This window comes from Colletotrichum tamarilloi, assembly GCF_030869305.1.
Source record: "Colletotrichum tamarilloi strain Tom-12 chromosome Unknown Scaffold_1.1, whole genome shotgun sequence".
In the NCBI taxonomy this organism is placed as follows: domain Eukaryota; kingdom Fungi; phylum Ascomycota; class Sordariomycetes; order Glomerellales; family Glomerellaceae; genus Colletotrichum; species Colletotrichum tamarilloi.
The window spans coordinates 1,131,333-1,158,402 of NW_026849384.1; the positions used below are offsets into that span (position 1 = coordinate 1,131,333).

The following is a 27,070-nucleotide window of genomic DNA, read 5'->3' on the forward strand; positions in this document are numbered from 1 at the left end:
CTTCATCAACGCCGGCCCATGTAAGATCGGTAAAAGCTCTCTGCAGCGTCGTTCTCCGGCGCTCCGTATTGGCTTCCCAGGTTGTTGTTCGCCTTCTGCGCGGATGAGACCTTGGCCTGCAGAGATGCGGCGTTGGAGTCGATCCATTGGAGCTGGCCGAGATGACCATTGAGAACGCGAACAATCTGGCTCAACTGTAGATGAGAAGGTCAGCTTTGCAGGTGCAACATGTGGGGAAAAATCAATATCACTTACGGGATCCTCAGGCTTGGTACCCTTGCTAAGAGTACCAGAAATGTCGTTGATCTCCTTAACCATCTTCGACAGGTCTCTACTCTTCTCGTCAAGGTTCTGTGTGAGCTTCTCGGCAAGCTTGTATGTCCGCTCGCGCTCCTGGTCGGGTCCGGCAAGGGTCTCGCCCTGTCCCATCTGGCGGGAGAACATCTCCTTGACGTCGGCCTCGTAACGGTTCAGCCAGTCCTCAAGTTCATCCTGCTGGCTCTCGACGGCTTGAAGTTGGCGCTCAATCTCGTGACTCGCCTTCTCGGCCTCGAAGGTGTTGAGGTAGAGCTTCTGAATCTTCTCGCCGTTGTCGACCAGGCCCAGATCCCAGTCGGCGACCTGGTTGGCGTAGTGCTTGAAGTCCTTCTGGTATTTGGACAAATCAGAAGCCCACCGTGTGATGATGTCGTCCATGGACTTGTTCTTCAGGCGAGGAAGCTGGGACGTGGGGCCAGTGGTGGAGGCAGCGAGGGTATTTGAGTTGCCGGTTGTGGCAGATGTGGTGGCGGGCGTAGTGCCATTCTGAGCTGATGTTCCAGCTGCCGGGGTAGCTGCTGGCTTAGCTCCGAAAAGACCACCAGCTGCAGCCGTTGTGCTGGGCGCGGCAGCTGATGTGGTTGTAGCGGCGGTAGTCGCAGTCGCCGCAGGGGTAGAAGCTGGCTGAGAGGTGCCAGCTGCAGGTGTAGCTCCAAAGAGTCCTCCGCTCGCAGGCTTGCTCGCAGGTGTAGCTGCGGCAGCACCACCAAACAGTGACGAAGGTGCCGCTGCGGTGGTGGGAGTAGAGGCTGAGGGTGCAGCAGGCTTCGCGCCGCCAAACAGACCTCCAGTACTTGCGCCAGCCTGTGTCGTGGCAGCTGCTGGCGTCGAAGATGTGTTGCCGCCAAACAGACCACCGGCGGGGGCCGCAGCTGGTGTTGAGGTTGTAGGAGTGGCAGGCTTTGCGCCGCCAAAGAGTCCACCGCCGGCAGCGGGAGCAGCGGCAGAAGTGGAAGCCGGCTGTGCTGAGGTAGCGGTGGCAGCGCCTTGGCCGAAAAGACCACCGGAGCTAGGAGCGGCGGCAGCAGCAGGTTTTGAGCCTCCGAATAGACCACCGGCCGCAGCAGGCTGCTGTGGTGTTTGACCGCCGAAAAGACCACCGGCACTGGCTGGCTGCGCTGTAGATGCAACCTGGGACTGAGCCGCACCACCAAAGAGGCCACCGCTGGCGGGAGGTTTGGCCGTCGAAGCAGCCGTAGCCGGTGCGGCGCCGGCCGCAGCAGATCCAGACGCCGCAGCAGCTCCAAACAAGCCTCCAGTAGCTGGCTTCTTGTCAGCAGGCGGAGCTCCGGCTGGTGTGGTAGATCCTCCTAGAGAGAACATAGGCTTTGCGGGAGTGGCCTGGGTTGCTGGAGCACCGGCGGGTGTGCTTGAGGCGGCCTTGTTACCAAACAGGCCTCCAGCTGCGGCAGGAGCGGGTGTGGTCGACGCGCCCGCTGCGGCATTCTGACCGAACAAGCCTCCAGTGGGAGCAGGACTGGCAGTGTTTCCACCGCCGAAGAGACCTCCAGCTGGCTTCGCCGCCGCACCTCCTCCGAAAAGACCTCCTGACGATGCGGCCGGTGTGCCGGTCGAGGCAGCGGCACCGCCACCAAAGAGCCCTCCAGTAGGCGTGGATGTGCTAGGTGTAGAAGCACCGGCTCCTCCAAACAAGCCGCCAGATGCGGGAGTCGAAGAAGCACCGGCAGCGGGCTTGGCGCCAAAGAGACCTCCTCCAGCCGATCCAGGCGTTCCTGCAGCAGCGGCCGGCGTGCCACCGCCAAAGAGTCCGCCTGCTGGTTTCTGTGCAGTGTTCTGTCCGAAGAGACCTCCGCCTGAAGCCGGTGTGCTGGCGGTCGATCCAGCTGCCGCTCCTCCAGATCCTAGGTTGCCGAAGGAAAAGCTGGGAGTGCCGCTGGAGGCAGCAGCGCCGCCGAAGAGACCTCCAGATGCGGGCGCAGAGGTTGCCGGGGTCGAGCCGCTGTTCGACGTCGGCGTAGCTGTGTTACCAAAGCTGAATGACATTGTGTGGAAGATTCGTGAATCGATTGGGGCCTGTCGAGATGAAGCCTAACGGAGTCTCGCAAGCTATGTGCGAGCTAGTGACAACAAGCTGATGTCTGGACAATCGTGTTTCGTTCGGTTCAGTGTCGTCGCATTGAGGTGCGAATCGACCCCCTAAAGCTCTGTTATTCGTCGATGAAGCAATCGTATCTGGCTCGTAGATATGCGCTGACTCGTTGCGACGTGTGGTTGCTACCGGCTGTTGGGGGGAGCTGCAACTGGTGTTGATGGTTGACAGCTTTTTTTTTGTGATGCTCCAGCCTTTCAGGCCTTGCCTCCACGCGACTGGCGCGCTGCACCTGCCCAAAGACCCAGGACCAGGGACAGGCTGCCTATCAAGTACTAGCGCGAAATTAACCGGGGTGTGCCCCACGTGATGCTTGGCGGGCGAGTCTAGAAGCTGCAAGAGGTGCTTGAGCCTTGATAGGTACCGTCTGCGAGCCTGCTTTTCTTATGCCACCCAGCCCAAGAGCCTGAAAGTCGCTTCCATTCTTTCTCGTCGTCTTTGTGTCAACAAGCCCTTGCCTAAGCTTGACTCCTTCAAAAGTTGCGGTTGCCCTCAAATCATCGATTTGGGGATATCGTTCTTGCTAGTTGCTACCTACTTATACCCATTCGGCCCACACAATTGCGTATCCGCTAATCGACAGGCTCCCCCTCCACTGCCCACTCCTATTCTCTCCCACCATCGATAACTCCCTAAGCTGCCTCAGCTTGTTGTAACCTCAAGAAACATTGCCCTATTATTCCTACAGCTCTCAATTGGGCTCACAACGGAATCATGTCAGACGACGAGGCTCTTTCACCGCCGAAACGGTCTGGAACTAGCGACCCTGGCGCACACGATCTGGGTAAGCAACCCCCACCCCTTGTCAATGTCTCCCTTGATGATCGTGCAGCCGTTTTTGTCTAACAATCTGCAGCCAACGCCTCCGACTCAGAAGACCACTTCTCCGATGCGCAATCCGCTCCCCTCAGCCCCGGAACGTCTCCGATTCCCAAAACCCGCGTAGAGAAAGTCGACGATGAACCGTCGTACGGCGAGGTCCCCGGAACAGAGGCGTACCGCTTGAGGGAGGGTGATGCTGAGCCGGACGAGATTGCTATCCAGGAGAAGAACAGCAGCGAGGCGTCGTCGACGGCAGACAGTGCGCCCAAGTCGCCAGTCATTCCCAAGACTGTCGTCGAGGAGGCCCCGGGCGATTCAGGGCCGCACTCAGAGGAGTTTTTGGAGAAGCGCAAGGCAGATGCCCCAGCCGACTTGATTGTCAAGCCTGACGGCGAGACTGAAGAGGGTGGCAGTTCCGGTACGATGTAGAGATCCCTGAAATTCAAAGAGCATTTTGTCGTTGACCTGGCGTCATTCTTCGTAGATCTCCCCCCTGTATCACCTGCGCTATCAACACCAAGCTCGCCTCGTATAAAGCGGCAACCCTCCAAAACGGCACTCTCGTCTGCTCCGTCCAGCGCCGGCCTTGCGCCTCCTCCCGATGCAGCTGACAACGATGACGAGGAAGGAGAGGACGCTGAAGGCGGAGACGAGGATGATGATGACTTTGGTGACGATTTCGACGACTTTGAAGAGGGTGCTGAGGCCGACGGTGACTTTGACGACTTTGAAGATGGATTCCAAGAACCCGAGTTCCAAGCTCCAGCTCCGGCTCCAACGCCCAGCTTACCACAAGTACCAGCACTGCCTTTCGTAAGCACATTGCTATTCCAAGTTCGTTTGACTGTTCTAACACCTCAATCCAGGATATACCAGACTTTGACGGCTTGGACGGCGAAGACGTCCTACAAGCCGTCGACCCATACCTCAACACCCTCTTTCCCCCAGAGAGCTTAGACGTCAGCTCCCCGCCACCGTTAACGAAAGAAAACCCCATCTTCATTACACCGCGTAGTGCGTCACTGTGGTCGCAGCTGGTGGCACCTCCGCCGCTGGCTCCCCCAGATTGGATCCGCTCGCGAATCCGCCGTCTCTTTCTCGTCTCCCTAGGCGTGCCGGTCGACCTGGACGAGATCCTCCCGGCCTCCAAGCAAAAGAAGCTCGTGCTGCCTTCATTACAAGTCCCCTCCGGCTCCCCGCGGACATCATCAGATTCTCGATCCGTATCACGGGTGCGGGCCGAGGCAAACGCGTCGTCGACGTCTGTCGACTCAAAAGGTAAACCGACGGCGTCATCCAAGAGGAAGGGACCGCCGCCAGTGCCGGACCTGGACCTCGTATCGGCCAAGCAGCTCTGCACGACGACGGACGAGGCCCTGAACGGCATGACGGACGACGAGCTTAAGGCGCACGTGGATAGGCTAAAGGCGATGGAGGAAACGGCCAAGGAGGTATTAGAGTACTGGACCAAGAAGACGGACGAAAAGATAGGCGACAGAGAGGCCTTTGAAGGCGTGATAGAAAACCTGGTCAAGCATGCGCGCAAAGTCAGGAAATAGAAAACTAATAGAAAATTTAAAAGGGGCTCATTCATCGTCCAGGCCTATCTATCAGCATACACCGTCTAGCTTTTCCTTGTACGTTGTGTTTTTCTTTCCCTCGCGAATTCTCCGCCATCAAATGGGACCCTGAATCTCTGGACCTTCAAATTTCGCGAATTTCGAGTGTCTCTCTCTTCTGGTCATTTTGAATTTACGCGGTAAGTTGGTAACCTTGTTCATGTGCATTCATTACCCGCCTGGTACTCAAAAACTTTGCCGGATCCGCGCGCCCCCGCCCCTCCCATTCGGCTCTCTACCAGACTGACTGATTGTTTTTTAGACTCCTGTGATGCTGAAGAATGGGCTTTTGAGACTTTGTGTTTTTTGATTTGATTTGGGTCGGTTGTCGATTTAAGACGAGCTGGGCTCGAGAGTGACACCACTGTAGAAACGTCAGCTTTCTTTTGCAACTTGATTGTATGAACATAGGAGGTATAAACTTACGCAGCGATGGTGGCCCAACCAATCAGACGCCAATGCTTCTCAATACGACGGGACAGAGCGACCTTCTCGCCAATGTTTGTGCAGGCAGGGGAGGTGAGGACGAGCTTGGCGGCATCGTTCTTGATAGCGGCAACCTTGGCACCGGTGGACGTGGAACCAATGTTGACCATGATGACCTCGTTCTTGGTGAGCTTGGCGACCTTGGCCTGCTTGCCGTCGGCGGTGCGGACACCGAGGAGGCGGCGCAGGAGGTAGAAGTTGACCTCGATCTCGCTGTAGATCTCGGGCAGGCGTCCCTTGAGACCCAGGACGAAACCGACGAGACGATCGGCTCTGCAGAGGGTGGGGTCGATGCGGGTACCGACACCGATGAGACCACCGGGAACGGCGTACTTGAGGTCGTTGAACTCGGAGTTGAGGGAGACAATTCTGCTGAAGATGGGAGTGCACTTGAGGGCACCCTTGTCATCTCTCGTGACGATACCGGGACGGATCTCGATCTCGTCGCCGAGCTTGAGGACACCGTGCAGAATGGAGCCACCAGCGACACCTCCCTTGAGGTCGTCAATCTCAGCACCAGGCTTGTTGACGTCGAAGGATCGAATGACGATCATGTGGGGGTCCTGGGTGAAGTCACGAGGGGGCACGGGGATGGTGTTGACGATGGCCTCGTTGACGGCGTCGATATTGAACTTGAGCTGGGCAGAGATGGGGATGACGGGAGACTTTCCGGCAACGGTACCTCTGATGAACTTCAGGATGGACTGGTAGTGTTGCTGGGCGGCCTCCTCGCGCATAAGATCGACCTTGTTCTGGAGGATAATGATCTTATCCAGCTTCATAATCTCAATGGCAGCCAAGTGCTCAGAGGTCTGGGGCTGAGGGCAGGTTTCGTTGCCGGCAATGAGCAGCAGGGCGGCGTCCATGACGGCGGCACCTGACAACATGGTGCTCATGAGAATGTCGTGACCGGGGCAATCGACGAAGCTAAGTGGAGATATGGTATTAGCCACGAGTCCTTGCGATACACAATTCCGGGGTAAGCTCTCTCTCTAAGCTTCAGCTACTTACGAAACGTGGCGCAATAATCTGTAGGTACCGCTGCAGCCCTCGCGCTCGCAAGGAGGGTCGACCTCCTTCTCACTCTTGTAACTCCTGAAGCATCCCGGCCGAGGGCACTCCTGGTTGTCGCACTGGTAGATCTTTGCGTTGGCGTAACCAAGCTTGATGGTAATGTTACGGATCAGCTCGTTCTTGAAACGAACGGTCTGGACGCCGGAGATGGCCTTGACGACGGTAGACTTTCCGTGGGCGACATGGCCGATGGTACCGATGTTGATTGTTGCTTGGCGAGCGATAATCTCGGGGGTGAGGGGGCTGAGGGTCTTGACGTCGAGGTCTTTGGGATCGGTTTGCGGGGGCAGAGCAGGGCGCTGAACTGTGGTGTCGGCGGTAACGGGGTTGGAGGACTTCTTGAGGGCGGGCTTGAGAGTCTTCTCCTCGTTGAGCTCGGTCTGCTCCTCGACGGACTCGCCAGAGTCGGACTCCGACTCGATGTCGTCGTACTTGTTATCGCCGTTGGCAGACATTGTCGCGACGGGGTGTGAGTGGATGGCGGGGTAAATTCGTCTAGGTTGACTTGTGACGGGTCGGGGGACGTCGGACTTTTTTCTCGAAGTTAGATCGTCTGATGAGTGAACAGGTGATTAGGTGTAGGTATTCGACGGTACCGGAGAGGGAGGATGGGGCCTCTTGTTCGTGGGTTTCGTGACGTCGAGGTTGATCCGTGAAATTTGCTTCCGATGAGTAACAACCTGGAATTTACCTCGCTGAGGGTCGATTCGAATTCTGTGGTCAAAGTCAACGCTAACCTGTTTGGGACTGATAAGCTGATAAGTGCCCCGCCTGGCCTTTGCCCGCCCAACCCTGCTGCCCTCTGCTCTATTACCTTACCTTACCTAGCACGCCTAGTATCTTTCCTGCCTGGGGAAAGAACAGAGTTGGTGATAGCATCATGCAAAATGAGTCATACCTCAAAACTTACATGTGCGACATGTCTTCTTGATTTGTTTTTTTAATTCTGCCTTTGCTAGTTGCTCGGGCGGTTCTCAATATCGATTACATAGTATTAATACACAGTATTAATAGATACTCCTACTATCTCAATAAACTATTTTTTTTAGATTTTCTAACTTTTTAACTTTCCCTCTTATAAAGTTTATAACTACGGATTATTAATAGTAATATTAAATACCCGATACTACTACTTTATAAGCTGCTTACTTAGCTAAGTTTACTACTCTCTAGGTAATAGTAGCTTATAATAGTATAATATCAGAAATACCCTCGTTATTATTATTAAGAATAATACCGATTTTAGTAATATTTTTAACTTTACTTCGTATATATATATACATATTCGTTACCTCGTTTCCTTTATTAAAATCGAAAACGCTACTTATTTTGCTATCTATTACTATTATTATTATTATTACTATTATTATTATTATTATTATCGAACCGTCTACCTATTTAAAAATATTTAGAATACCAAAGTGCTAACTCGTCGACCTATAGGGATACCTTAAGGGCTAGTAGTTCGATCTTATTAATATTATACTTAACGATCCTAATTTATAAAAAAATCGTTTAGAAGAGTATAAACTAGCTATTATTAACTTAAAGATCTAAAAAGACGTATATACCCTTATAAATATTACTATTATTAGTACCGAACTTATATAATATAGCCTTAATATACTTAATAAACTTAGGAGTATTATTAATACTCTAGTATTACTATAGTAAAATAAGAAATTCGGAGAGATTAAAAAGAAAAATCTAGAGCTATTAAAAAAGGTAGAAAGTAGGGGGTAGTTTTTAGCTATTCGGAGGGCGATTAATGTGCTATAGCGGCGGGGTTATTAGCATCTTAAGTTTAGTTAGTGTTAATAGCTATTAGTAACGGCTGCGGCCGGCTGTAGTTAGTTATGAAGTTTATTACGCAATAAAAACTCGGTATTGACCCTGGTAGACCAGCTTGCCCGTAAGGGCAAAGTTGGCCCCCAATGAGGCGGACCGGACCCCAAAGGGATGTCTTCTTGATATTCTGCAAAAATTTGCATGTTGGAAGGTCTATGCCATCTTGTAGGAGCACCACAAGTATTCTCAACCATGGGAAAGGAGGGCACGAGGTTCGTAATTACAACTAATAGACCAATTCTTGCAAAGTCAATAGAAAACCGTTGCACTCATTGTCCTAATTTGTAAGATGGGCTTGACATGGTCTAGCATCATCAAGAGTTGATGTTAATGTCCGTCATGCCAATTTAGATAGAGTTTGTGTGACGCTGCGAGAGATTCTGTGACCTCAGGTCTCAACAATTACCTTGGAATGAAGATGCTATAGCAATGTGTATCTTGAATATTGCAATAGAGGAATTGTTGAGTATGCGCGGATACGAAATTCTTTTTCTTACAGACTACCAATAGTCATAATTGACTGTGGATAGGTTACTATGGCCACGGGAAACTAGTAAGCCAGTACCTCATCGGTCAAGATGTTTGCTATGAAAGACGACTCTCCAGATCGTGTACCTTCAATAACCCCAAACTATCAAGCCGGGGGGCCGGTCTACGTGACTCCTCGAGGAGTCCCATGCCCGGTCATACTCACAGTACCGACATCCATCCCGCATCCCGTCATCCGGGACTCGAGCTCCGCCGTACAAGACCGAGATTGCCGTTCCTTTGCCGCAAAGGAGCGAAATGCCCGGCGGTCCGTCACATCCACCAGGTCACGGCTCGTAGAAGTTGGGTAAAAATAGGCTGGGCAGGCACCACCTCAAAGTGCCTATCTGTAGGCAAAAGGTAACCCATCTCATTGTCACTGGTGATCTTATTGGACACATCTCCTAAAAATAGGTTTGGGAATGCGGGCTAAACTTGACTGCATTCTGTAGTCTTACTCTATCACACTCTGTGATGGAGGGTTAAAAGCATGGCAGCACGGATAACGTAGTCGACCCTTCTTGGTTCGCTTTGTGATTAGGTAGACGAGCAGCGGGATGGGAAAGTGACGGCACACGGGCCATGCCTTACTTACTGTAATTTTTCTTACTACTCTGCAATTATCCGTGTTGGCTGTAGCTCCTTCGCACCACCCACATGCACAACAAGGACGATCGCTGACGGGGCTGATGGCTCTCTCAAAAAGGTAACTCTTCGAAATGAATTCATCGAGAGGCAAGCATCTTCAGCCAGTTTTGCCTCTGCTTTGTTGCCACATCTGAGATTACACGGCAGTCCTTCTTTCAATTGCACGTCAAGGCTCAGCGAGCTCCTGATCCTGCTTGTGTCCCAGTACTTCGGTCAAGCTTACGGATCTACGGGTTCCTTCTGTGATTCTCGGTTACGCAAGCGAAAGATGGCCAACGTGAGATTTTGGGCCCGGTAACAGCGGACGAGGGGGCGAGGTTGCGAACAACACTGACTCCGTACACCTACCTATATCATAAATGAGCAACTTACAGCACAGCCTGCATGCTTCATCATTTTACGTATGAACCCTCACCGAAGACTGAGAGGCTGAGAGCAAACACACTTCCTCTAAAGGGAACAGGCAGTTGAAAGACCCCACCTTGAGCTTCATTAGCGCCCGCGGTCGTTGACCACGCCAGAAGGAAGTCAAAAATCAAGCTCATTGTCCGACTCCCTGGCAGTTCCAAGAACAAGAAGAAAAAAAGCAGGAACTAAGAGACTCGGGTGACTCGAGCACAAAGGAATACACCAAAAAAAGGCCACGCCATGCCACCTCGCCATTAGCTACCGTGTTTGCTCTAAGTACCTTATTATCAAAGAAAGTTAATTCTTTCTAAGTCACAAGTACAAGAATATAGTTTTAATAAAACAATATAGTACTTACTTAGTACTTAAATTAAAATACTTTTTTAAGTTTATTATAAAAAAAAGATAACTATATTACTAATTACTTATTATTAAGGTTTATAACGCTATAGTTTTAATTATAATAGCTTTATTTATAATAAATAAAAAGTTTAATTATAAGTTTTTTAAAAGCCTTTTTTTAAGGGCTATAAGAGCCTTTAAGTTAAGTTAAAATACTTATTAAAATATTAATAACTAAACTAACCCTATAATAACGGTTTTAATAAAAAAACTAAGAAATAAACTAAGAAATAACGCTAAAATCCTTATTAATATTAAATATAATTTATAAAATATAGTAACGTAGTTATAGAATATTAGTAATATATTTTATATTAAGAAGACTATTATTAATATTAATAAGATAGATAGGGCTATATTAATATAGTACTTTAGTTTCTTTTTATAGCTCGAGGATTATAGCTTTAAATAGTATTAAAAATTTATTAAAAAGCTCTTTTAAGTACTTTAGTATATTTATTACTATTTTTATAATAATAAAACTCTTAGTACTTATATATAAATATAAATTATTTACCTCTAAATAGTAATACTAACTTATTAATAAATTATTAAAACTACGATTCTAATAATCCCTTAATAAGAAAGAGGGTAGAATAGAGGAAAGGATAGGTAAAAAAAGGGTTAAGGTTAAATAGTACGGAATTCGAGGGCAGGGTAACGTCTATATATACTACGGCAATCCTCTAGTAATACAAAACGATAGAGTTAAACAGTGTACCGTGTTTGCTTAATCGCCCAATTCTCCATCTCCCCCGACTTCTGCTTACCGCCCAGCCTGCATGTGGCTGGAAGACCATCACGCACTTTTGGCCGTTGATTGGTCGCAGGCCGTTGCGCCAACGTGCAAGCATGCGGCATTCGGAGGCGGCTGCACCATCTGAGCCTATCACAACTGCAGCTGTCCGACAGGGGGGAGGCGGGCGGCAGCAAGGGTTCGAAGTTCAAATGTCGATTTTGGAGAGGAGTTGGCGCCGGTGGTTGATCAAAGACCCGTGGACATGAGCAAGGGTGGCCGCAAGCCTCTCTCCTCTTTCCAAACTTCCGTCCAACCACATCTTTGTCCTGCCGTTGCTACTTCACCTGCCTCCTCTCAATTTGGATAGCCATGTCCAATCACCGGCCTTACGTGCATCGTCGAACCATGCGGATGCTACGACGTATGCCGCCAAGCTCCAGTGAGCCTTTGTCGAGGCGAGGAGGGCACGAGGGCCGGTAGAGAAGGGAGGAGTAGGTATCTGGTAGACTGGTCCTGTCTGTAAGCTGGAAGGGCCGGCCGGTCACTCTGCGAGATGGACGAGTGTGCATGCTCTCTCTCACTCACTCTATCTATCTCCCTCTCTTCCCCTCTCTTGAGGATGCCTATTTGGGGGTTGCTTCCAATATTCTATATTCGTCTGGATGTTGAGAAATGCGCGCAACTCTTGGCTTGACAAATCTCCTCTCAGTGCCTTGGTCTTCTCAGTCTTCCATCTCTCTGCCTCTGACTAGGAAATCCGCCTCTAGTGTTCAACAGTTTTACACACTCCGACCATATCCCGATATATCCAGTAACCGCCGACTCATATAATAAGAAACTCACCAGTATCAAAGTCTCCGCTCGGATCAGTGATCCGTGAGCTAGGAACAGGCGACTTTTGAAGTACAGAGTGAGTGAGAGAGTCTCGAAGCACCTGCCACCGAGCCAACCAAAGCTCGGCGCCACCTCGTCCACTCTCGTGGGCGTCTATTTCCATCACGACCGAATCGCCGGCCTGGAACTTTGGCCTCTCACCTATCAGAGCCCTGCTCGACTTCGCGCCATCCTACCCTCCCACGCTACATGTAGGAATTCCCCCATTCCGCTTCGTCCCACTTACACCTTGCTGATCTGCCCGCCCCCATGCAGTCCAGTCCAGGTCCTGCAGTGCGTGAGAGGGCCTCTGGCTTGGGTCCCTCATCTGTTCGAGGTTGCCGGCGCCAATTCAAAACTACCTGCTCCCCCGAGTGACCGAATTGTTGGACCTCTATTTTCTCCCTTCCGACAGCTGGTCTCTCCGAAATCTGATTCCTACCGTGCTTCATTCTTGCTTTGATCACCGAAATCTGTTGCATGTCCCGAAGTCGGTCTTCTTGTTGGCGACCCAAAGTCTAAGGGGTGTCTTTCCTATATACTAGACACGCTTCTCTTGCTGCCACCATTTTCGTCGTCCGGAACACAGTCACACAGCAAAGCAATGGCTTCCCAAGGTATGTCTCTTGTCTAGGTTCGGTGATTTACTTCAACACTGTATGCTTACACTTTCGTGACAGAAGATAGAAGGCGGCCTGCCGCCCTCAACCTCGCCCCGGCCCGATCAGCATCCACAGACTCATCCTCCTCAGACTCATCACTCAAGCCTCCTCGCACGCCTCGCTTCGCAGAGGCAACATCAGTTCACTCTCCCGTCGACGGCGTACGGTCACCGTTCGCAGACCCCGTCAGATCAGAAGTGCCTCAGTCCCAGCCTGGGGATATCGGGTTCGGTTACATCAACAACAGCGGCGGCAACCGCGAGTCCGTCGCCGTTCCCATGACTCCCAGATCACCGCTCAAGAGCGCCATGAGGGTGCCCGGAACACCAGCGAGAAAGATTGTCGAGAACCCGCTCAGCCCGACTTTCCGCGAGGAGGATATCTTGGAGAAGCGTGAAGCGGCGACCGACAAGGAGCAAGCACGCGACTTGGTATGTATGCTCTGATCTGACAGGCTATACATAACACTAACTTTGACTGTGTAGAAAATCAAGACTCGCGTCCGTATGGCAAAGTTCGCTCTTCGTGGCGTCAGCTTCAGTTGCAGTTTGATTATCATCTCTATGCTTGCCGCCTCTTTCCAAATCTTCAACGCTACCAAGCGTCTCCCTGCCCAAAGCGGTCTGCCATCATGGGCTGAAGGAACCGCCATCTGGCCCCAGGTCCTGGTTATCACTAGTGAGTCGAGGATTCAGATCTCAAGTCTTTGCCGTTTTCTAACATCCTTCGCAGTGTCTTCCATCTCCCTCGCAGTCTGCATCGGCGTTCTCCTCGCTTACTGCCGCGGCGGCCACCAACGTGCCGAGAAGGTAGCAACCTATTACACCCTCTTCGCCATCGGCTGGTTCATCCTCTCCATGGTCATGTGGGCCATCGCCGCCGGCCTCTTCCAGTCGAGCCGCAGCAACGGCGGCGGCAAGGACATGTGGGGTTGGTCGTGCAAGGAGAACAAGCGCGCCGAGGTCTTTGGCGAAAAAGTCGACTACGCACTCATCTGCCGCCTCCAGAACTGGGCCCTCATCTGCATGGTCATCGAGATCGTTATCGACGTCATCTGCGTCCTGCTCTACAGTATCGTCTTCTACCGCTACTACACCAAGCGCCGCCTCCACAAGTCCATGGACATGCGCGACCGCGCCCGCTCCGACCTCTACCTCGCTCAGCTCCGCTCCCAGTCCGCCCCCAACACTCCCGGCCTCAAGTCCCCCGGCCTCTACTCCCAGTACGCTCTGTCCCCTCGCCACCCGGACAAGACGTTCGAGAGCCTGTCCCGCATCGAGGAGGCCGGCGCCTCCCCCTTCACCCCCGGCACCCGCTTCGTCGAGCCCGAGTCCAGCTTCGGCAAGCCCAAGCCTGCCTTCCAGCTCCAGGCGCCCCCGACAAAGGCGCGCGCGGCGACCAAGCCGGGACAGGAGGCGTATACGCCCACTTCGCCCGAGGGTCCCGGTCCGGCATTCCCCTTCCAGCAGCAGCAGCAGCAGGCGCCGTCATTCCACCAGGAGCAGCCCCAGGCTCAGCAACACGCGCCCATGGCCGCGGACGAGCCCGTCTACGACGCAGTGCCCATCCCCGGCGCCTATGCCGACGCGCCTGTCAAGAGCCCACCGCCGCACCAATACTCCTTCGGCCAGGCAAGATAAGGACGACTAAAAAATGACGAGCAAAAGGAGGGATGTTGGAAAGAAAGAAGCGGTGTGATGATCATGAGGACGAGTGAAAGAACGTCAGAGCCTGCGTGTGTGCGTTCCAAAAGGAACAACTTCTTTTTTATCCTTTTTTTCTTTGTATTCAGCTGAGCTGGCTTTTTTTGAACAACCACAAGACCCCCTACCAACCCACTCACGCCTTTCTTCATCTCTCTCTTTTGACAGGATTCTACTTTTATATACCATTCTGGGCGTTGGGAAAGGAGGGAAATATCAAAGAACAGGGTCAAAGACTTTGGGCCTTTGTTGCAATTTTTGGGACAAGGGCGATATACTTATTTGGGTGGTTTATAGCAGTAATTTCAGACCCAAAACAAACTGTACAATTTGGAATCAGACTCGAGTCTTTTCCATTGCTCTTCTATGTGACTGTTGTCTGTTCTTTGGTCAATCTTTCCCGAGTCATTGGTGTAAGCCGCGGCGGACCCCCGGGCCCCATTTTACATACCAGGTCTTCCGTGCCCTCGGAGACCCTCATCCACCCCATCCACCACAAACCCCACGACGGAGATCCCACAAATCCAACCCGGTATCAACCACCTCGTCGCCATCCACGATCACCAATCTTTAAACAGCCTGCCCGGCTAGCTCAATCGGTAGAGCGTGAGACTCTTAATCTCAAGGTTGTGGGTTCGACCCGTAAGCGCCATTGCCTGTCCCAAAACATCACAACATCCGAGTAGCATCACTAACATATACCAGCCACGTCGGGCTCAATTCCCGTCCGCGATTGACGCAACATATTTTTTTCCTCTTTTTCCTTATTTTTGACCTTGAAGCTCGTCGTTAGGGCTGTTGACTTTTTGATCCTCCTCGTTTTTGCTCGGATTAAATCCTAAAAGATACATATACACTTTTATGCAAGTGATGTGTTGTGATGTAGCGATGGGAACTAACGATGGTGGAGGAATGATGTATGATATATAGGCGCCTTTGTGGTAGAAACCAGAGACTCTTGGGTATCAAACTCCCCTCACACGAGATCACCATCTGGTGTTTCGCCCAACTTCTCACTATCACTCGCTCTCTCAGCCTTGCCTCAGCCTAAGAAGACAGCCGGGTAGGGTATCAGGATATTCACATTGGATCCTTGGACTGTAAAGAAACAAGTTCAAGGTCTACGCTGCATTATCAGGCAAAACCGTCAATTACTGTGATAAAACGAAAAGACTTGTGAAATCACGACCTGGTACGTGAATTGCTGCCAGCTCTTATATATCCAGCATAAGCTTTCTCTCTCAAAGTCAAGTAGAAAACTTCGTTCAAATCATGATCTCGTAAATATGGTGAAGATGACAAAATATGCTGGTACCCGTATGATGCTTCCCTGATGTGCTCCCTGTCAACATCTCTATCCAACTCCATGCTTCGTTCGTAAGTTAAAAAAGACAACTGAAATTCCTTCAAACACGACAATACCGGTTGCTGGCATTTCCCATCCTTGAGGGAAAAGAAGGAGAGATGCTTAAGTCACCCAATGAATTCCGTACACAGCAAAGGCTCCCACGGCTGCCCCGTAAGCCACACATTTTCCATGAGCACTCTCGCCTTGTAGACCTATTCAGAAAAAAAAGTCAGTTCACAGGTCACCAATCATGAAATCAGTGTTACAAGACAAAAATCTTAGCCAAGCTCGAGTTCGAACATACCTGCGTCATCCCATTCCTCTCCACACTCCGAAACCTCTCCAAAATCTGGCTCCTCTGCAGCCTCTCCAGCGCATGACACCCAGCTGTGAACATGGGAAACAAGAACCCCGTCTCCGCCGACCCGCCAGGCGCAATACCCTCCAAGCACGCCGCGATCCTGCCTACCGGTCCCTGGACGTCTTCGTGGCTAGGCGGCTTACCCAGGATGCGCCTGTGTAGGTGCACAAGCCCAGCCCAGTGGAATGCCTCGTTCAATTGGACGATCTCCCCCCTATTATCCCGCCCTTCGATTTTGATGCCGGTGTCCTGGCCTAGGTTCTGGCTCGGGGTGTTGATGGTAGTAATATGCCTGCACGGGCGTGACGGCTGCGCCATGCTGTTAAAAAGCTCCTGCTCCAACAACTGAGCCCGCTCGACACAAGCCGCATTCGGATACCAGGCGAGTCGCGGCGAGGAACCGCTTAGCGCGAATCGCTGCTCGTCGCAGCGGCGCGCCAGCTCCGCGATCTGGGCTAGGATCTGGACACAGCGCGTGGTGAAGCCCATGACGCAGTCAATCTCATCCTGGCTGTCGCCGGGATTGTGGACCGTATACTCAAGCAGCCAGAACCTCGAGGAATCCGCGTCGGGGACGCCACCACCACTCAAGCTCCCCAGGACATCCAAGTACGCGAACCAGCTCCACAGGAAGGCACACGCGCTGTCCTCCCGTAGACCGTTCTCGGCGGTCCTGCGCAGGTCCGCCAGTCGCCTCCACATGAGCGTCCGGGCCAGGTTCAGGTGCCGCTGCCAGGGGATGTCGAACCCGAACGCCGTGGGCGAGATGATCTCCAGCGAGGCGAGCATGATGGCGGTGGCGAGGCTCGTGTTTGAAATGATTTTGTCCCTGTCGTTGAGGGCCTGCCGCAGTGCTGGAAAGATGTCCTGCACCCAGATTGCTATCCTCATCTGTGGTTCCTTCTTTCCGAGAAGTCTTGACCTATGGGCGGCTGTGACTAGGTCGTCAGATCAAGACGATGGAGCAGACAGGAGATATAATTACCCGAGTAGGCCAGGAGTAAGCTGAGGAGGTGGTCGTTACCGACAGCCATCTGCGGCAGAATCGTGCGAAACGGGTTGGATTGGGGGTCGTCATAAGGCACGAGAACTATCTCTGAGTTAGTAAGCTTGAAAGTCGGAAGAATAGAACCCCTTACCCCTGGCCGTATGGTTCAAAAAGTGATGCTGTCGTTTAGACATTAATTTATGACTGGAGACAATGAGATTACTTGGCTACCTACGAAGTACTGTTCATCAATGTCATCAGTGTCATTTAAATATCTACTTGGAGATCCAAAGTCTGACTTACAAGGATATTCATTGGGTTTTCTCGAAGCCTTCTATCAGTCAGCCTCGAACTGGTCAAAGATAGTAGAGACTCACTTGGCAGGGATGGGCTCAATGCTTCGCGGTATCCATATCGGAATAGGCTGGCCATAGTACCAGACCCTTGGCATCGTGCCATTAATGGTCCCGGATTGTTGGGAATAGGATCCACCACACATAGCTTGGAGGAAGTGCCTAGAATGTCTAGTAGAAGATGCTGTTGAAGATATGGATCCCGCGTCATCATTCTGGGCAATGTCAGCATCTGGAATGCCAAGATCGAAGCCATAAAATGTAGCTTCTTCTGATACATCCTGTTTGCATTCAGAGTTGTACAGAGGCGGACCAGATGGATGAATCACTCCCTTGTTTGCACCATGCATAACGCGGGAAGAACTCGAGATTAAATAGTTCACAGATAGTCGACTATCTTCTGGAGACGCCGGTGAAGGAAGGCTCAAGACAGGCAATCTCGTCTCATCGTCAGACTTGATCACCAACGAGACGGGCGTCAAGGGGGAACCGGTCGACGTTGAGATAGCACCCGAGGTTAGGAAAGACGTGGGAGAGCTTTGCCCGATTAGAGAGATTGGCGAAGACATGCGGCCGTACTGGCTCAATATATCCGGTTGACCTGTCTCAGCGAGGGATTTGGACCTCTTGTATAATCTTGATGAAGCGTTTGCAGTCGCGGGAAAAATTCGACGGAGGCTTGATGTCGAGGAGTGGTCTCGTGCATTGTAGTTTGGTGCACTGCGCGGTGGAGCAAATAGGGCGCCATTCTGGTGCTGGATCAATCGGGAGGACGTATTCTGAAAACTCAAGTAGTCATCACAAGTCTCTAACTGCTCAAGCTTTCTTTTCCCTGCCTCGACGCCGACAGGAGCAGTGAGGATGCGTTTCGTTACAGGCTTCGGATCCGAATTCTGAGTCGGGTTGCTAATGGTAAACGTATGATTGAACGGCGGTTGTTCAGTGCGGGAGGAGTCTTTAAATGGCTGAGTGATCCCCGTGAGTGTTCCCAAAGAAAGAGATCTCTTCGTTCGACGGCCCTCCCAATTTAGTCGTACACTATAATCGCAAGGCTCCCCAGTGCGTTGGCAACTGTGTATGTACGTTAGCCGTCCACCGATTGTAGTCTCTCACGCAGACAGTGTCCCAAAGCCAACATCACTTTTGTACAGATAAAACGAACTTGATACACGTTGGGTGTTCCTCACCACATTTCACTTTCCGGGCTTTGCACGGCCTGTAGGCGGGCATGTTAGTCATTTGAAGACGATAGTTAGACTGAAAGCAGGCCATATACATCAACGCTACAGAGCGTTGTGAACTTACCAACAACCATTTCGGCTTCGACGTTTCGGCTCCGGCGCTCCTGGCTTCTTCGGACGTGGCATACTGGACCAGAAACCTCGATCCTGGCAATGAGAAAGGGACGAGCCGAACCGAAAAGGGGCGGGGTCAAGGCAGGTTGATTGGCTAGTTCATGCTACGCGAACATGCAGCGCAGGTAGGGAATCCGGAGGCCTGCGTCTATAAAATTTCCATATGTGAGATGGTTGAGCGCACTGTCTTCACTATCAACGCTGAAGGTAAGTTGTAGACTACGTTTGAGACCGCTTGCGACAAGGCCGGGTCGCCCACTTCGTAGAACGGATGTGCGCGCCGTTGAACATGAGGTACGCCTAAACGTCGTCTATAAGTACGGGGTGTCACTGGCGGGCGAGATCGGGCCCGAATTGGGTTGCGGTATGGCAGCGCCGATTGCGGGATCGTAAGCGGCCCAATGCTGGCCTTTTCGCGTCCACGTGAACAACATACAGCCTCACTTAGTTGAGTGGACTTGAGCTGATATGCAGCTGCATCGTGAGACCCGTCTGTATCAGTTGCGAGCCTTGCGGGGATGCTGCATCATCGAATTGCTTTTTCCACTCCATTTCACTTATGCCCTTCTGTGGGGGTCTGTCGAGCAGTTTGGTCTCATGTCTTTCATTACTTGGCGTCTTTCGACGGAACGGGCTATACGATGTCGATGTTGAGGATCTTGATGTCCTCCTCTGGTTTCTCCTTATACGTCCGCGCGTTCTCGATCTTGTGGACAACGTCGAACCCTTGGGTTGCTCGCCCGAAAATGGTGTGCTTCCCGTCCAGCCAAGGCTGTTTGTGACTGTTAGGACTGCATTATATCTAAGTCACCGAGTTGGGTTGTACTCACCGTCTTTTCCGTTGTTATAAAGAACTGACTGCCATTGGTGTTTGGGCCTGCATTAGCCATGCTGACTGTGTATGGCTTGTCGTGCTTCAGACTGCTGAATTCATCTGCGAATTCCTTTCCCCATATACTCTCGCCACCCGTGCCGTCGCCGAGTGGATCTCCACCTTGGATCATGAACTTGCGAATCACACGATGGAAGATCGTATTGTTGTAGTAACCACTCTTTGAGTGGGTGACAAAGTTCTCAACAGCCTTGGGTGCCGCATCGGGGAAGAGACGAATGTGAATGTCGCCATAGTTGGTGTGGATTACTGCGGCGGTTCCGGTCTCTGCTTTCTTGGCCTCTTCTGCCTTCTTCTGGCCAAGCATTGTAGGCTTCTCGTTCTGAACGTCTCGCACTGACTTTGAGATTTCTTCGTCATTGGTAAACAAGTAAAATCGCTGCTTGTTGACTCCTGTCGTTATCAAGATGGGGTCTCTGGACTCGGACTCCTGGAGCAGGGGATTGGCAGAAGCACCCATCTCGACTGTAGTAATGCCCTTCTTCTGCGGTTGACCTTGGTATATCGCCAGGTTGACGGCTCTGAAGTTCTCTTCTTTACCGTAGACCTTGACGATCTGGTTGGTATAGGTATTCAGCACTTTAACGCCGGATATTGAGCCGTAAAGAATGAAGTTGCCAGACTCGTCAAAAATGACGTTCGCCTTGTCTCTGTACGCTGTCGAGTCAATTTCTCGCTCGACCGCGAATCTGCGGCCGAACTCCACAGTTTCGAGTTTTTGCAGTGCCAAACCAGCATGCTGCATATCCTCAATCACTTGAAGAGATTCGTCATATGTTCGATACAGCTTTCCAGACGCAAAGTCAAAGATTCGGATTTTCCTGTCTGGCTGAGAGAAGGCGGCAAATTGCTTGCCTGTCGGTGAAATCGTGATAGATGTCGGCACTGCTTTCGCCTTCTTGAAGTCGAATAAATTTGTTGAAGCCTTGAATTCGAATACATTGTCCGGTTTCTCGTAGTCGCCGCTTGGTCGCCAGTACTCCAGCATGCCCTTGTCGTCCGCAGACAGCACGCAGTCGTAGGCACTATTGAAAGCCATGATTGAGACCGGACTTCTGTGTAGAGACTTGATTGTGTGAATCGGGTCTTGCCTCTCTCCCCTGCCATCGAAAATGTGGATTTTGGAGTTGGTTTCCTCGGACACCGCAAGGAGAGGTAGCGAAGCCCCTCGGTTGTGAACCCAGCAAAGACATCTCGGCACAAAGGTCAACTTCAGCATCGCCAGAAGATCAAACGTGATGACATCGAAGATTTTAACAGTTTTGTCTGCCCCGGCGGTTGCGAAGCTTCTCCCGTCCTGGCTGACGGAGACGGACCTGATCTCGTCCGCATGTGCCTTGAACTCCTTGACGAACTCTATCCCCTCAGCCACCTTTTTCCAGAACTTGACGACACCGTCGACAGATGAGGTAATAATGAAGTCCGTCAGAGGCGTCACTGTAACGAAAGACAGCTGCTCCTTGTGCATCAGAGACTTGGAGTACCGGATCGACTTGGGCAGCGCAGCAATATAGAGCTTTTCGTATGGAAGCACGCGACGCTTCTTCTTCTTTGGTGCTTCTGAGGGGAGCTGGGGACCCATATCGTCATCGGAGGAGCTGTCTAGCCACGCCGTTAGTCTAAGCTTGGTCGGAGAGAGTAGTGCTAGAACATAATTCTAGATCGCATCGTGTATGCTTACCGTCATCTTGGGCAACAAGGTCCGCATGACTTCGTTTGCTGGTTATGGCGTCGTCGTCAGCCATGTTGTCGATGCTGGAGGTCAAAGGCACAGCGACGGCGAGTGTGGTGACCGTGAGTGCCGGTGCTCGTCGCGTGGTAAGGCTGAGATGGAAATCTAGGAAGCTTGAGGTAGTTTGCAGGAAGCTATGTCAATTGATCCAATCAGATGAGGGTACCGGGGAAGTGGCAGCCAACGTACAGCAGCCTTGCTGCCGGCACTGGACCCACTGTGAGCTGCTTCTTAGTTTGGCTTTAGCGGCCGGCAACACATGCCGCGGGCTGCGATGGGGCATCCAGGATTCCAGGTTAGGGGGCCTCCGTGGATCTTTTGGTGACACTGGAGGTGCGATCAGGTACGGGGCACCGCGCCGCCGGGATCCATCAGTGACCTCATGACGAAGCCTTCCGAAGGCACCGGACAGTTGCAACTTGCCGCGGTCCGTCAGCCTGACGATGCATCAGTTGGAACCCTGATTAGTCGGCAACGACTTTTTCTTCCAAAGGAAGATAAATAAATAACAAGTCACCCTTGTAGCGAATCTCACCTTCATAAAGTTTTCGTCTCAAGGCATCAACGACATACGACGACCCAATCCCTCGGATTTCTCTCCCTCCCGTTCCTCAACAATTCCTTTCCTTTGGGCCCGTCTCGTTGCGGAAGTGCCATCTCATCCCTTCTTTTACATCAAACTACCTTACACCAGAACTACAACTGTGGGACAAGCAACATCATTGTCAACATCGAGACAAACTAAGATGGCTAAGCATCAGTTACAGCGGCTGCAGTCGCCGTCCCGGACAGCGTCTCTGTTGCTGCACGTCACCGGCATCGTATCGTTCATCGCATCCTTCAACTTCCTGAATGGACTCACTCACGACATCTCCATGGGTTTCGGAGGAAACTACCAGCACCTCACCAATATCGGACTGATTTTGTCGTTTGTGACATTTGTGATAGGGCTGCTGGCCGATATCACCCTCAGCCCTTCATTGTTTGCTGTAAAGAACGCCCTGTCGACCACGGCAGCACCGCTTGAGGTGCTCATCAGCATCTTGTACTGGGGAATCCGCTCCATTGACAAGCGATTGCTGATTCCCGAGGGATTCGAACTTCACTGGCTACCGGACGTTGGATTCCACCTGGTCCCTGCTGTGGTCCTGTCTCTGGACCTTATTCTGTTCAGCCCGCCATGGACGATTCGCGCATACTCGGCCATGGCCATTAGCATGATCTTCGCTTTCCTGTACTGGGGCTGGGTTGAGCTGTGCTTCAGCAGGAACGGATGGTAGATTAAAGGATTACCCTCTTCGACCCATTGTATAGCCCGCTAACTAGATGCAGGTACCCTTACCCTATTTTCGATGTCCTCAACACCGTACAGCGCGTGGGGTTGTTCACTTTCTCAGCCGCGCTGATGACCGCGAGTACCAGTCTCTTGAAGTGGGTGTATGGCCGATTTAACGGCTATGTGAAGATGGAGAAGGAGGCTTACAAGCCCCTGAAAAAGACGATCTAGACTTTGATGGAAGGTGGTGTGTTGTAGATTGATGCTAAGGGTTCGTGGGGTTCCAAGCGACATCGGTGATGTTCGATACAGATTTTGAAGTTTTTGGAGTAATAGATTGGATATGGTTAGAGGATATGTCAAATTAGGGCGCCTTTGGAATAAAACCAAGGTACCATACCTTCCTACCATGTGCTCCAAATATTCGTCCCCGATAGGTTGAAGGAGAAGAAGCTACGTAGACATCCCACCTCAGGGCAAGTCAAAGTCGTCGAAGCACTGACTACAGTCTGCAATAGTAATGCCCGTTCTTCGGTGCTGTCGCGGGCATTTTCCAGGCGGTGAGACCCATCTTGTGGCGCCATTGAGACCGGCTGGACAGGTCCACAGGGGGCAACCCTCACGTCACGGCCATAATTCAGCGAGAAAGATGCGGCAAGGATACCCCTCACTGTTGGCCCATTGGTTCACTGGTGGCAAGTTTGCTTGCGCTTGCATGAGGCGGGTGGCCCTGACTTGAGGTTACGCAGTAGGTTGGTGGTGGTAGTAGTAGTCAAGGTGGTGTTCAACTTTTTTCTGGGTCCGTCTTCGGCGGGGTACTGCCGGCCGGGGTGGCACTGGGCAGGGGGACGAATGAGTCTTCGCCCATTTGTGCTCAGGTCTGATGTAAGGTATTGCAGTCCTCTCGAAGCTGCCCTCCTTTGGACACAGCAACCTACAAATCCAGAAGAGAAAAAAAGTCTATTTTACTCTTTCAATTGCACTTTCTTCACTTGTCAACTATTTCAGTCTTCCTTTCAATCGACTCGTTCAGAATTCACTAAGCATTCAGCGTCCGATTGCATCTTGCTTTTGAAGTTCCTCGCCGCCACCATGTCTGTAAGTCAGCTCTCGCGACCCCCCGGCCACCGCGCGCAAGTACAACACCTGTGACTCACCACTTATTTGCAGAGCTTCTTCATCGAGAACAAAAATGTTGGCAACAAGGCCGAGAGCGAAGATTGGAGAAGTACAAACTGCATTGATACTTTCTCAGTCGTCAAGTCAAGCTAATTGATGTCGTAGTTCGCGGCTACAACCCGCTGACGTCGCCCGATCTGCTCCAGCATGAGATTGCCCAAACCCCCAAGTCGAAGCAAACTGTGATCGAGGGCCGTGACGAGTCCGTCGCTATCGTCAATGGAACCGACAAGAAGGAGAGACTACTGGTCATCATTGGCCCTTGCTCCATCCACGACCCCAAAGCTGCTCTCGAGTACTGCGACATGTTGCTACAAGAGAAGGAGAAGCACAAGGACGAGCTCCTCATCGTGATGCGCTCCTACCTCGAGAAGCCCCGCACGACAGTCGGATGGAAGGGATTGATCAACGACCCGGATATCGACAACAGCTTCAAGATCAACAAGGGTCTGCGCCTGTCGAGACAGCTCTTCGTCGACCTCACCGACAAGGGCATGCCCATTGCCAGCGAGATGCTCGATACCATTTCGCCCCAGTTCCTTGCCGATCTGCTATCCGTCGGCGCTGTTGGCGCGAGAACCACCGAGAGTCAGCTGCACCGAGAGCTTGCGAGCGGTCTCAGTTTCCCCGTTGGATTCAAGAACGGCACTGACGGCTCGCTCGGCGTCTCCATTGATGCCATTGGCGCCGTCAGACACCCTCACCACTTCCTTTCTGTTACCAAGCCCGGTGTCGTGGCCGTCGTCGGTACCCTGGGCAACGAGGACTGCTTCACGATTCTCAGAGGTGGTACTCGTGGCACCAACTACGATGCCAAGAGCATTGCTGAGGCCAAGGCTGCCCTGGAGAAGGCCGGTCTTCCCCAAAGACTCATGGTCGATTGCTCCCACGGCAACTCTCTGAAGAACCACAAGAACCAGCCCAAGGTTGCTGCAGACCTCGCTGGCCAGATTGCCGGCGGCGAGACTGGCATCATGGGTGTCATGATTGAGAGCAACATCAACGAGGGTAAGTACCTGTCTAGATCATTGCATGTAATTGCAGATGCTAATTTCACCATAGGCAACCAAAAGGTGCCGAAGGAGGGCAAGGAGGGCCTGAAGTACGGAGTCAGCATCACAGACGCATGCATCCACTGGGATGACACCATCTCTGTGCTCGACCAACTGGCCAACGCAGTGAAGCAGCGCCGCGAAGTCATCAGCAAGAATGGTGCTTGAGTAGCTAGTTCCGAACCTAATGATTTTGTGCAACGGTAGTGAGTTCTATGGGATACAGACTAGCCACAAGGCGTGGCTGTCGACTTAGCGAAGGGATAAAGTGTGCATATACCGATAGCTGCCCGCCGTAGATTGCGGGAGCTACATTCGGTTCGGCGAGGTTAAAAAGTTTTGTAGTTTTGTCGAATAAAACCCACCTGATACCCAACTCTTTTGCTACCTTTTCAACAACATTTCGGTATTTCTCATGATGGAGGAGCCGCCGAAGACTTCGGGCTCAATGCAGTTACTGGAAATGATGCTCGAAGTTTATCGCCCTTCAGAATAAGTATGGTAGGGGGTTTTGTTTGAAATGACTATTTTGTCGTCTAATGTCGTGTTGTGATGCATGTGGCAGATCGCTGCAGTTGCATCCAAGTCAGGCCAATCATGGGGGCGACATTTCTCAGTCCGAGGGTTGGCAGACGCCAGCTGTTGGGTTCACTTGGGTGAGACGGGCGATCGGAAATACGTGTGGTCAATTGAGTGCAACCGGGCAACTACGGGTAAGAGGAAGGAAGCGAAAAGTCGCCGGAACGGAAGATGTCATTGACCGTGCCCATCAGCCAATCAGAGACGTCCCATACCTAAGGCACTCGAAAACTGCCTCAAGCGATTTTCTCCTACCTCGACTGCTGTACCATAGAAACGATCTCCGCCACGAGACGACCTCCCACCAATTGCCCCATCAATCTGTTCGCGGCTGTCTCTGTAGCTGCGGATACGGCTCGCCCATCATGTTGGCAAGGTCCTGCTTGCGCTCGGCGCGCACTTTCACAAATGGCGCTGTCACGATTTCAAAGGTACGCAGATGAACTGATCACGAGTCGAAATTCCCGAGGCAATCCGACCAACCGTCAACGAACACGCCCGAGCCCGGCCTCAATGGCCATCGAAGGACATCAATGGACATCAAGGACTCTGGGGCAAATTCGCTGACGATGATTGATACAGCGTGCCGCATCTACTTCCAGCGGCGCTGGTGCCGAAGCTTCCTCTAGATTGAACCTCGCCGCCGTCACGTCGACGTCTCTCGCCTTGGGCTCCATGGCCTGGTACTACCACCTCTACGGACCTTCCGCCAACGCTGCCGCACCGGCTGAGGAGGGGTGAGTCTTTTGCCTATCCGTATGCGGTCGCCGAGGGACAATTGCGCGAATGCCGCCGAATCCCTTGGGTTGAGGCATAATCGACATTGAAACCGGGGCCGACCGACAGCAATCGATCATTGAGCTAAATTATCATCTTCAGTCTTCACCCTACCAACTACCCTTGGGTTCATGAGCAATGGTTCAAGACCTTTGATCACCAGGCGTAAGCAGAACACCACGTCGATTTTTTTCGGCCATCTGAGATGTATGACGCTTACATTGAATTGCAGTCTCCGCCGTGGTTTCCAGGTCTACCGCGAGGTTTGCGCCTCTTGCCACTCTCTCAGCCGTGTCCCCTACCGAACTCTCGTCGGTACCGTCTTGACCGTCGACGAGGCCAAGGCCATGGCCGAGGAGAACGAGTACCCCGGTGAGCCCAACGAGCAGGGTGACATCGAGATGCGCCCCGGCAAGCTCTCCGACTACATGCCCGACCCCTACAAGAACGAGGAGGCTGCCCGTTTCGCCAACAACGGTGCCCTTCCCCCCGACCTGAGCTTGATCGTCAAGGCCCGCCACGGTGGCTGCAACTACATCTTCAGCTTGTTGACCGGCTACCCCGAGGAGCCCCCCGCGGGCGCCGTCGTCGCTCCCGGCATGAACTTCAACCCTTACTTCCCCGGTACCGGTATCGCCATGGCCCGTGTCCTTTACGAGGACCTCGTCGAGTACGAGGACGGCACTCCCGCTTCCACCTCGCAGATGGCCAAGGACGTTGTCGAGTTCCTCAACTGGGCTGCCGAGCCCGAGATGGACGACCGCAAGCGCATGGGTATGAAGGTTCTCGTTGTTTCGGCCTCCCTCTGGGCCCTCAGCGTCTGGGTTAAGAAGTACAAGTGGGCCTGGCTCAAGTCGAGAAAGCTCGCGTACGACCCTCCCAAGGACACCAAGGTTCGCCACTAAATTAGCATGGCAACATTTCGGTTGTCTCTGTGT

The 27,070-nt window shown here is 52.1% G+C and overlaps 11 protein-coding genes across 11 annotated transcripts; 6 read left to right on the top strand and 5 right to left on the bottom strand.

The window, feature by feature from the left end:
- Nucleotides 1-5: 5 nt before the first annotated feature.
- CTAM01_00382 (uncharacterized protein) lies at nt 6-2,322 on the bottom strand (the record flags this gene model as incomplete). Its single annotated transcript, XM_060516434.1, has 2 exons — nt 6-194; nt 256-2,322. The coding sequence occupies 2 exons, from the start codon at nt 2,320-2,322 to the stop codon at nt 6-8; spliced, it is 2,256 nt and encodes a 751-aa protein (XP_060389060.1).
- Nucleotides 2,323-3,142: 820 nt separating this feature from the next.
- On the top strand, nt 3,143-4,809 carry CTAM01_00383 (uncharacterized protein; the record flags this gene model as incomplete). Its single annotated transcript, XM_060516435.1, has 4 exons — nt 3,143-3,212; nt 3,285-3,668; nt 3,735-4,063; nt 4,117-4,809. 4 exons carry the CDS (start codon nt 3,143-3,145, stop codon nt 4,807-4,809), a joined length of 1,476 nt encoding a protein of 491 aa, XP_060389061.1.
- A 393-nt stretch (nt 4,810-5,202) lies between these two features.
- CTAM01_00384 (eukaryotic translation initiation factor 2 subunit gamma) lies at nt 5,203-6,884 on the bottom strand (the record flags this gene model as incomplete). Its single annotated transcript, XM_060516436.1, has 3 exons — nt 5,203-5,233; nt 5,296-6,282; nt 6,367-6,884. 3 exons carry the CDS (start codon nt 6,882-6,884, stop codon nt 5,203-5,205), a joined length of 1,536 nt encoding a protein of 511 aa, XP_060389062.1.
- Nucleotides 6,885-12,479: 5,595 nt separating this feature from the next.
- On the top strand, nt 12,480-14,177 carry CTAM01_00385 (uncharacterized protein; the record flags this gene model as incomplete). Its single annotated transcript, XM_060516437.1, has 4 exons — nt 12,480-12,492; nt 12,556-12,968; nt 13,023-13,215; nt 13,270-14,177. 4 exons carry the CDS (start codon nt 12,480-12,482, stop codon nt 14,175-14,177), a joined length of 1,527 nt encoding a protein of 508 aa, XP_060389063.1.
- Nucleotides 14,178-15,713: 1,536 nt separating this feature from the next.
- Nucleotides 15,714-17,388, bottom strand: CTAM01_00386 (C6 zinc finger protein; the record flags this gene model as incomplete). Its single annotated transcript, XM_060516438.1, has 7 exons — nt 15,714-15,800; nt 15,893-16,881; nt 16,935-17,039; nt 17,089-17,116; nt 17,173-17,178; nt 17,241-17,268; nt 17,315-17,388. 7 exons carry the CDS (start codon nt 17,386-17,388, stop codon nt 15,714-15,716), a joined length of 1,317 nt encoding a protein of 438 aa, XP_060389064.1.
- Nucleotides 17,389-18,427: 1,039 nt separating this feature from the next.
- On the bottom strand, nt 18,428-18,704 carry CTAM01_00387 (uncharacterized protein; the record flags this gene model as incomplete). The annotated part of the gene is made up of 2 exons (XM_060516439.1): nt 18,428-18,506; nt 18,592-18,704. Coding segments are annotated over 2 exons (192 nt in total), but the record flags the coding sequence as incomplete, so codon positions are not given.
- Nucleotides 18,705-19,279: 575 nt separating this feature from the next.
- CTAM01_00388 (cyclophilin type peptidyl-prolyl cis-trans isomerase/CLD) lies at nt 19,280-21,402 on the bottom strand (the record flags this gene model as incomplete). Its single annotated transcript, XM_060516440.1, has 3 exons — nt 19,280-19,417; nt 19,476-21,139; nt 21,219-21,402. Coding segments are annotated over 3 exons (1,986 nt in total), but the record flags the coding sequence as incomplete, so codon positions are not given.
- Nucleotides 21,263-21,655, top strand: CTAM01_00389 (uncharacterized protein; the record flags this gene model as incomplete). Its single annotated transcript, XM_060516441.1, has 1 exon — nt 21,263-21,655. One exon carries the CDS (start codon nt 21,263-21,265, stop codon nt 21,653-21,655), a length of 393 nt encoding a protein of 130 aa, XP_060389067.1.
- Nucleotides 21,656-22,015: 360 nt separating this feature from the next.
- On the top strand, nt 22,016-22,776 carry CTAM01_00390 (uncharacterized protein; the record flags this gene model as incomplete). The annotated part of the gene is made up of 2 exons (XM_060516442.1): nt 22,016-22,545; nt 22,602-22,776. 2 exons carry the CDS (start codon nt 22,016-22,018, stop codon nt 22,774-22,776), a joined length of 705 nt encoding a protein of 234 aa, XP_060389068.1.
- An 861-nt stretch (nt 22,777-23,637) lies between these two features.
- Nucleotides 23,638-24,944, top strand: CTAM01_00391 (3-deoxy-7-phosphoheptulonate synthase; the record flags this gene model as incomplete). Its single annotated transcript, XM_060516443.1, has 4 exons — nt 23,638-23,643; nt 23,716-23,773; nt 23,830-24,732; nt 24,787-24,944. The coding sequence occupies 4 exons, from the start codon at nt 23,638-23,640 to the stop codon at nt 24,942-24,944; spliced, it is 1,125 nt and encodes a 374-aa protein (XP_060389069.1).
- A 776-nt stretch (nt 24,945-25,720) lies between these two features.
- On the top strand, nt 25,721-27,037 carry CTAM01_00392 (cytochrome c1; the record flags this gene model as incomplete). Its single annotated transcript, XM_060516444.1, has 4 exons — nt 25,721-25,786; nt 25,938-26,092; nt 26,235-26,297; nt 26,365-27,037. 4 exons carry the CDS (start codon nt 25,721-25,723, stop codon nt 27,035-27,037), a joined length of 957 nt encoding a protein of 318 aa, XP_060389070.1.
- Nucleotides 27,038-27,070: the final 33 nt, after the last annotated feature.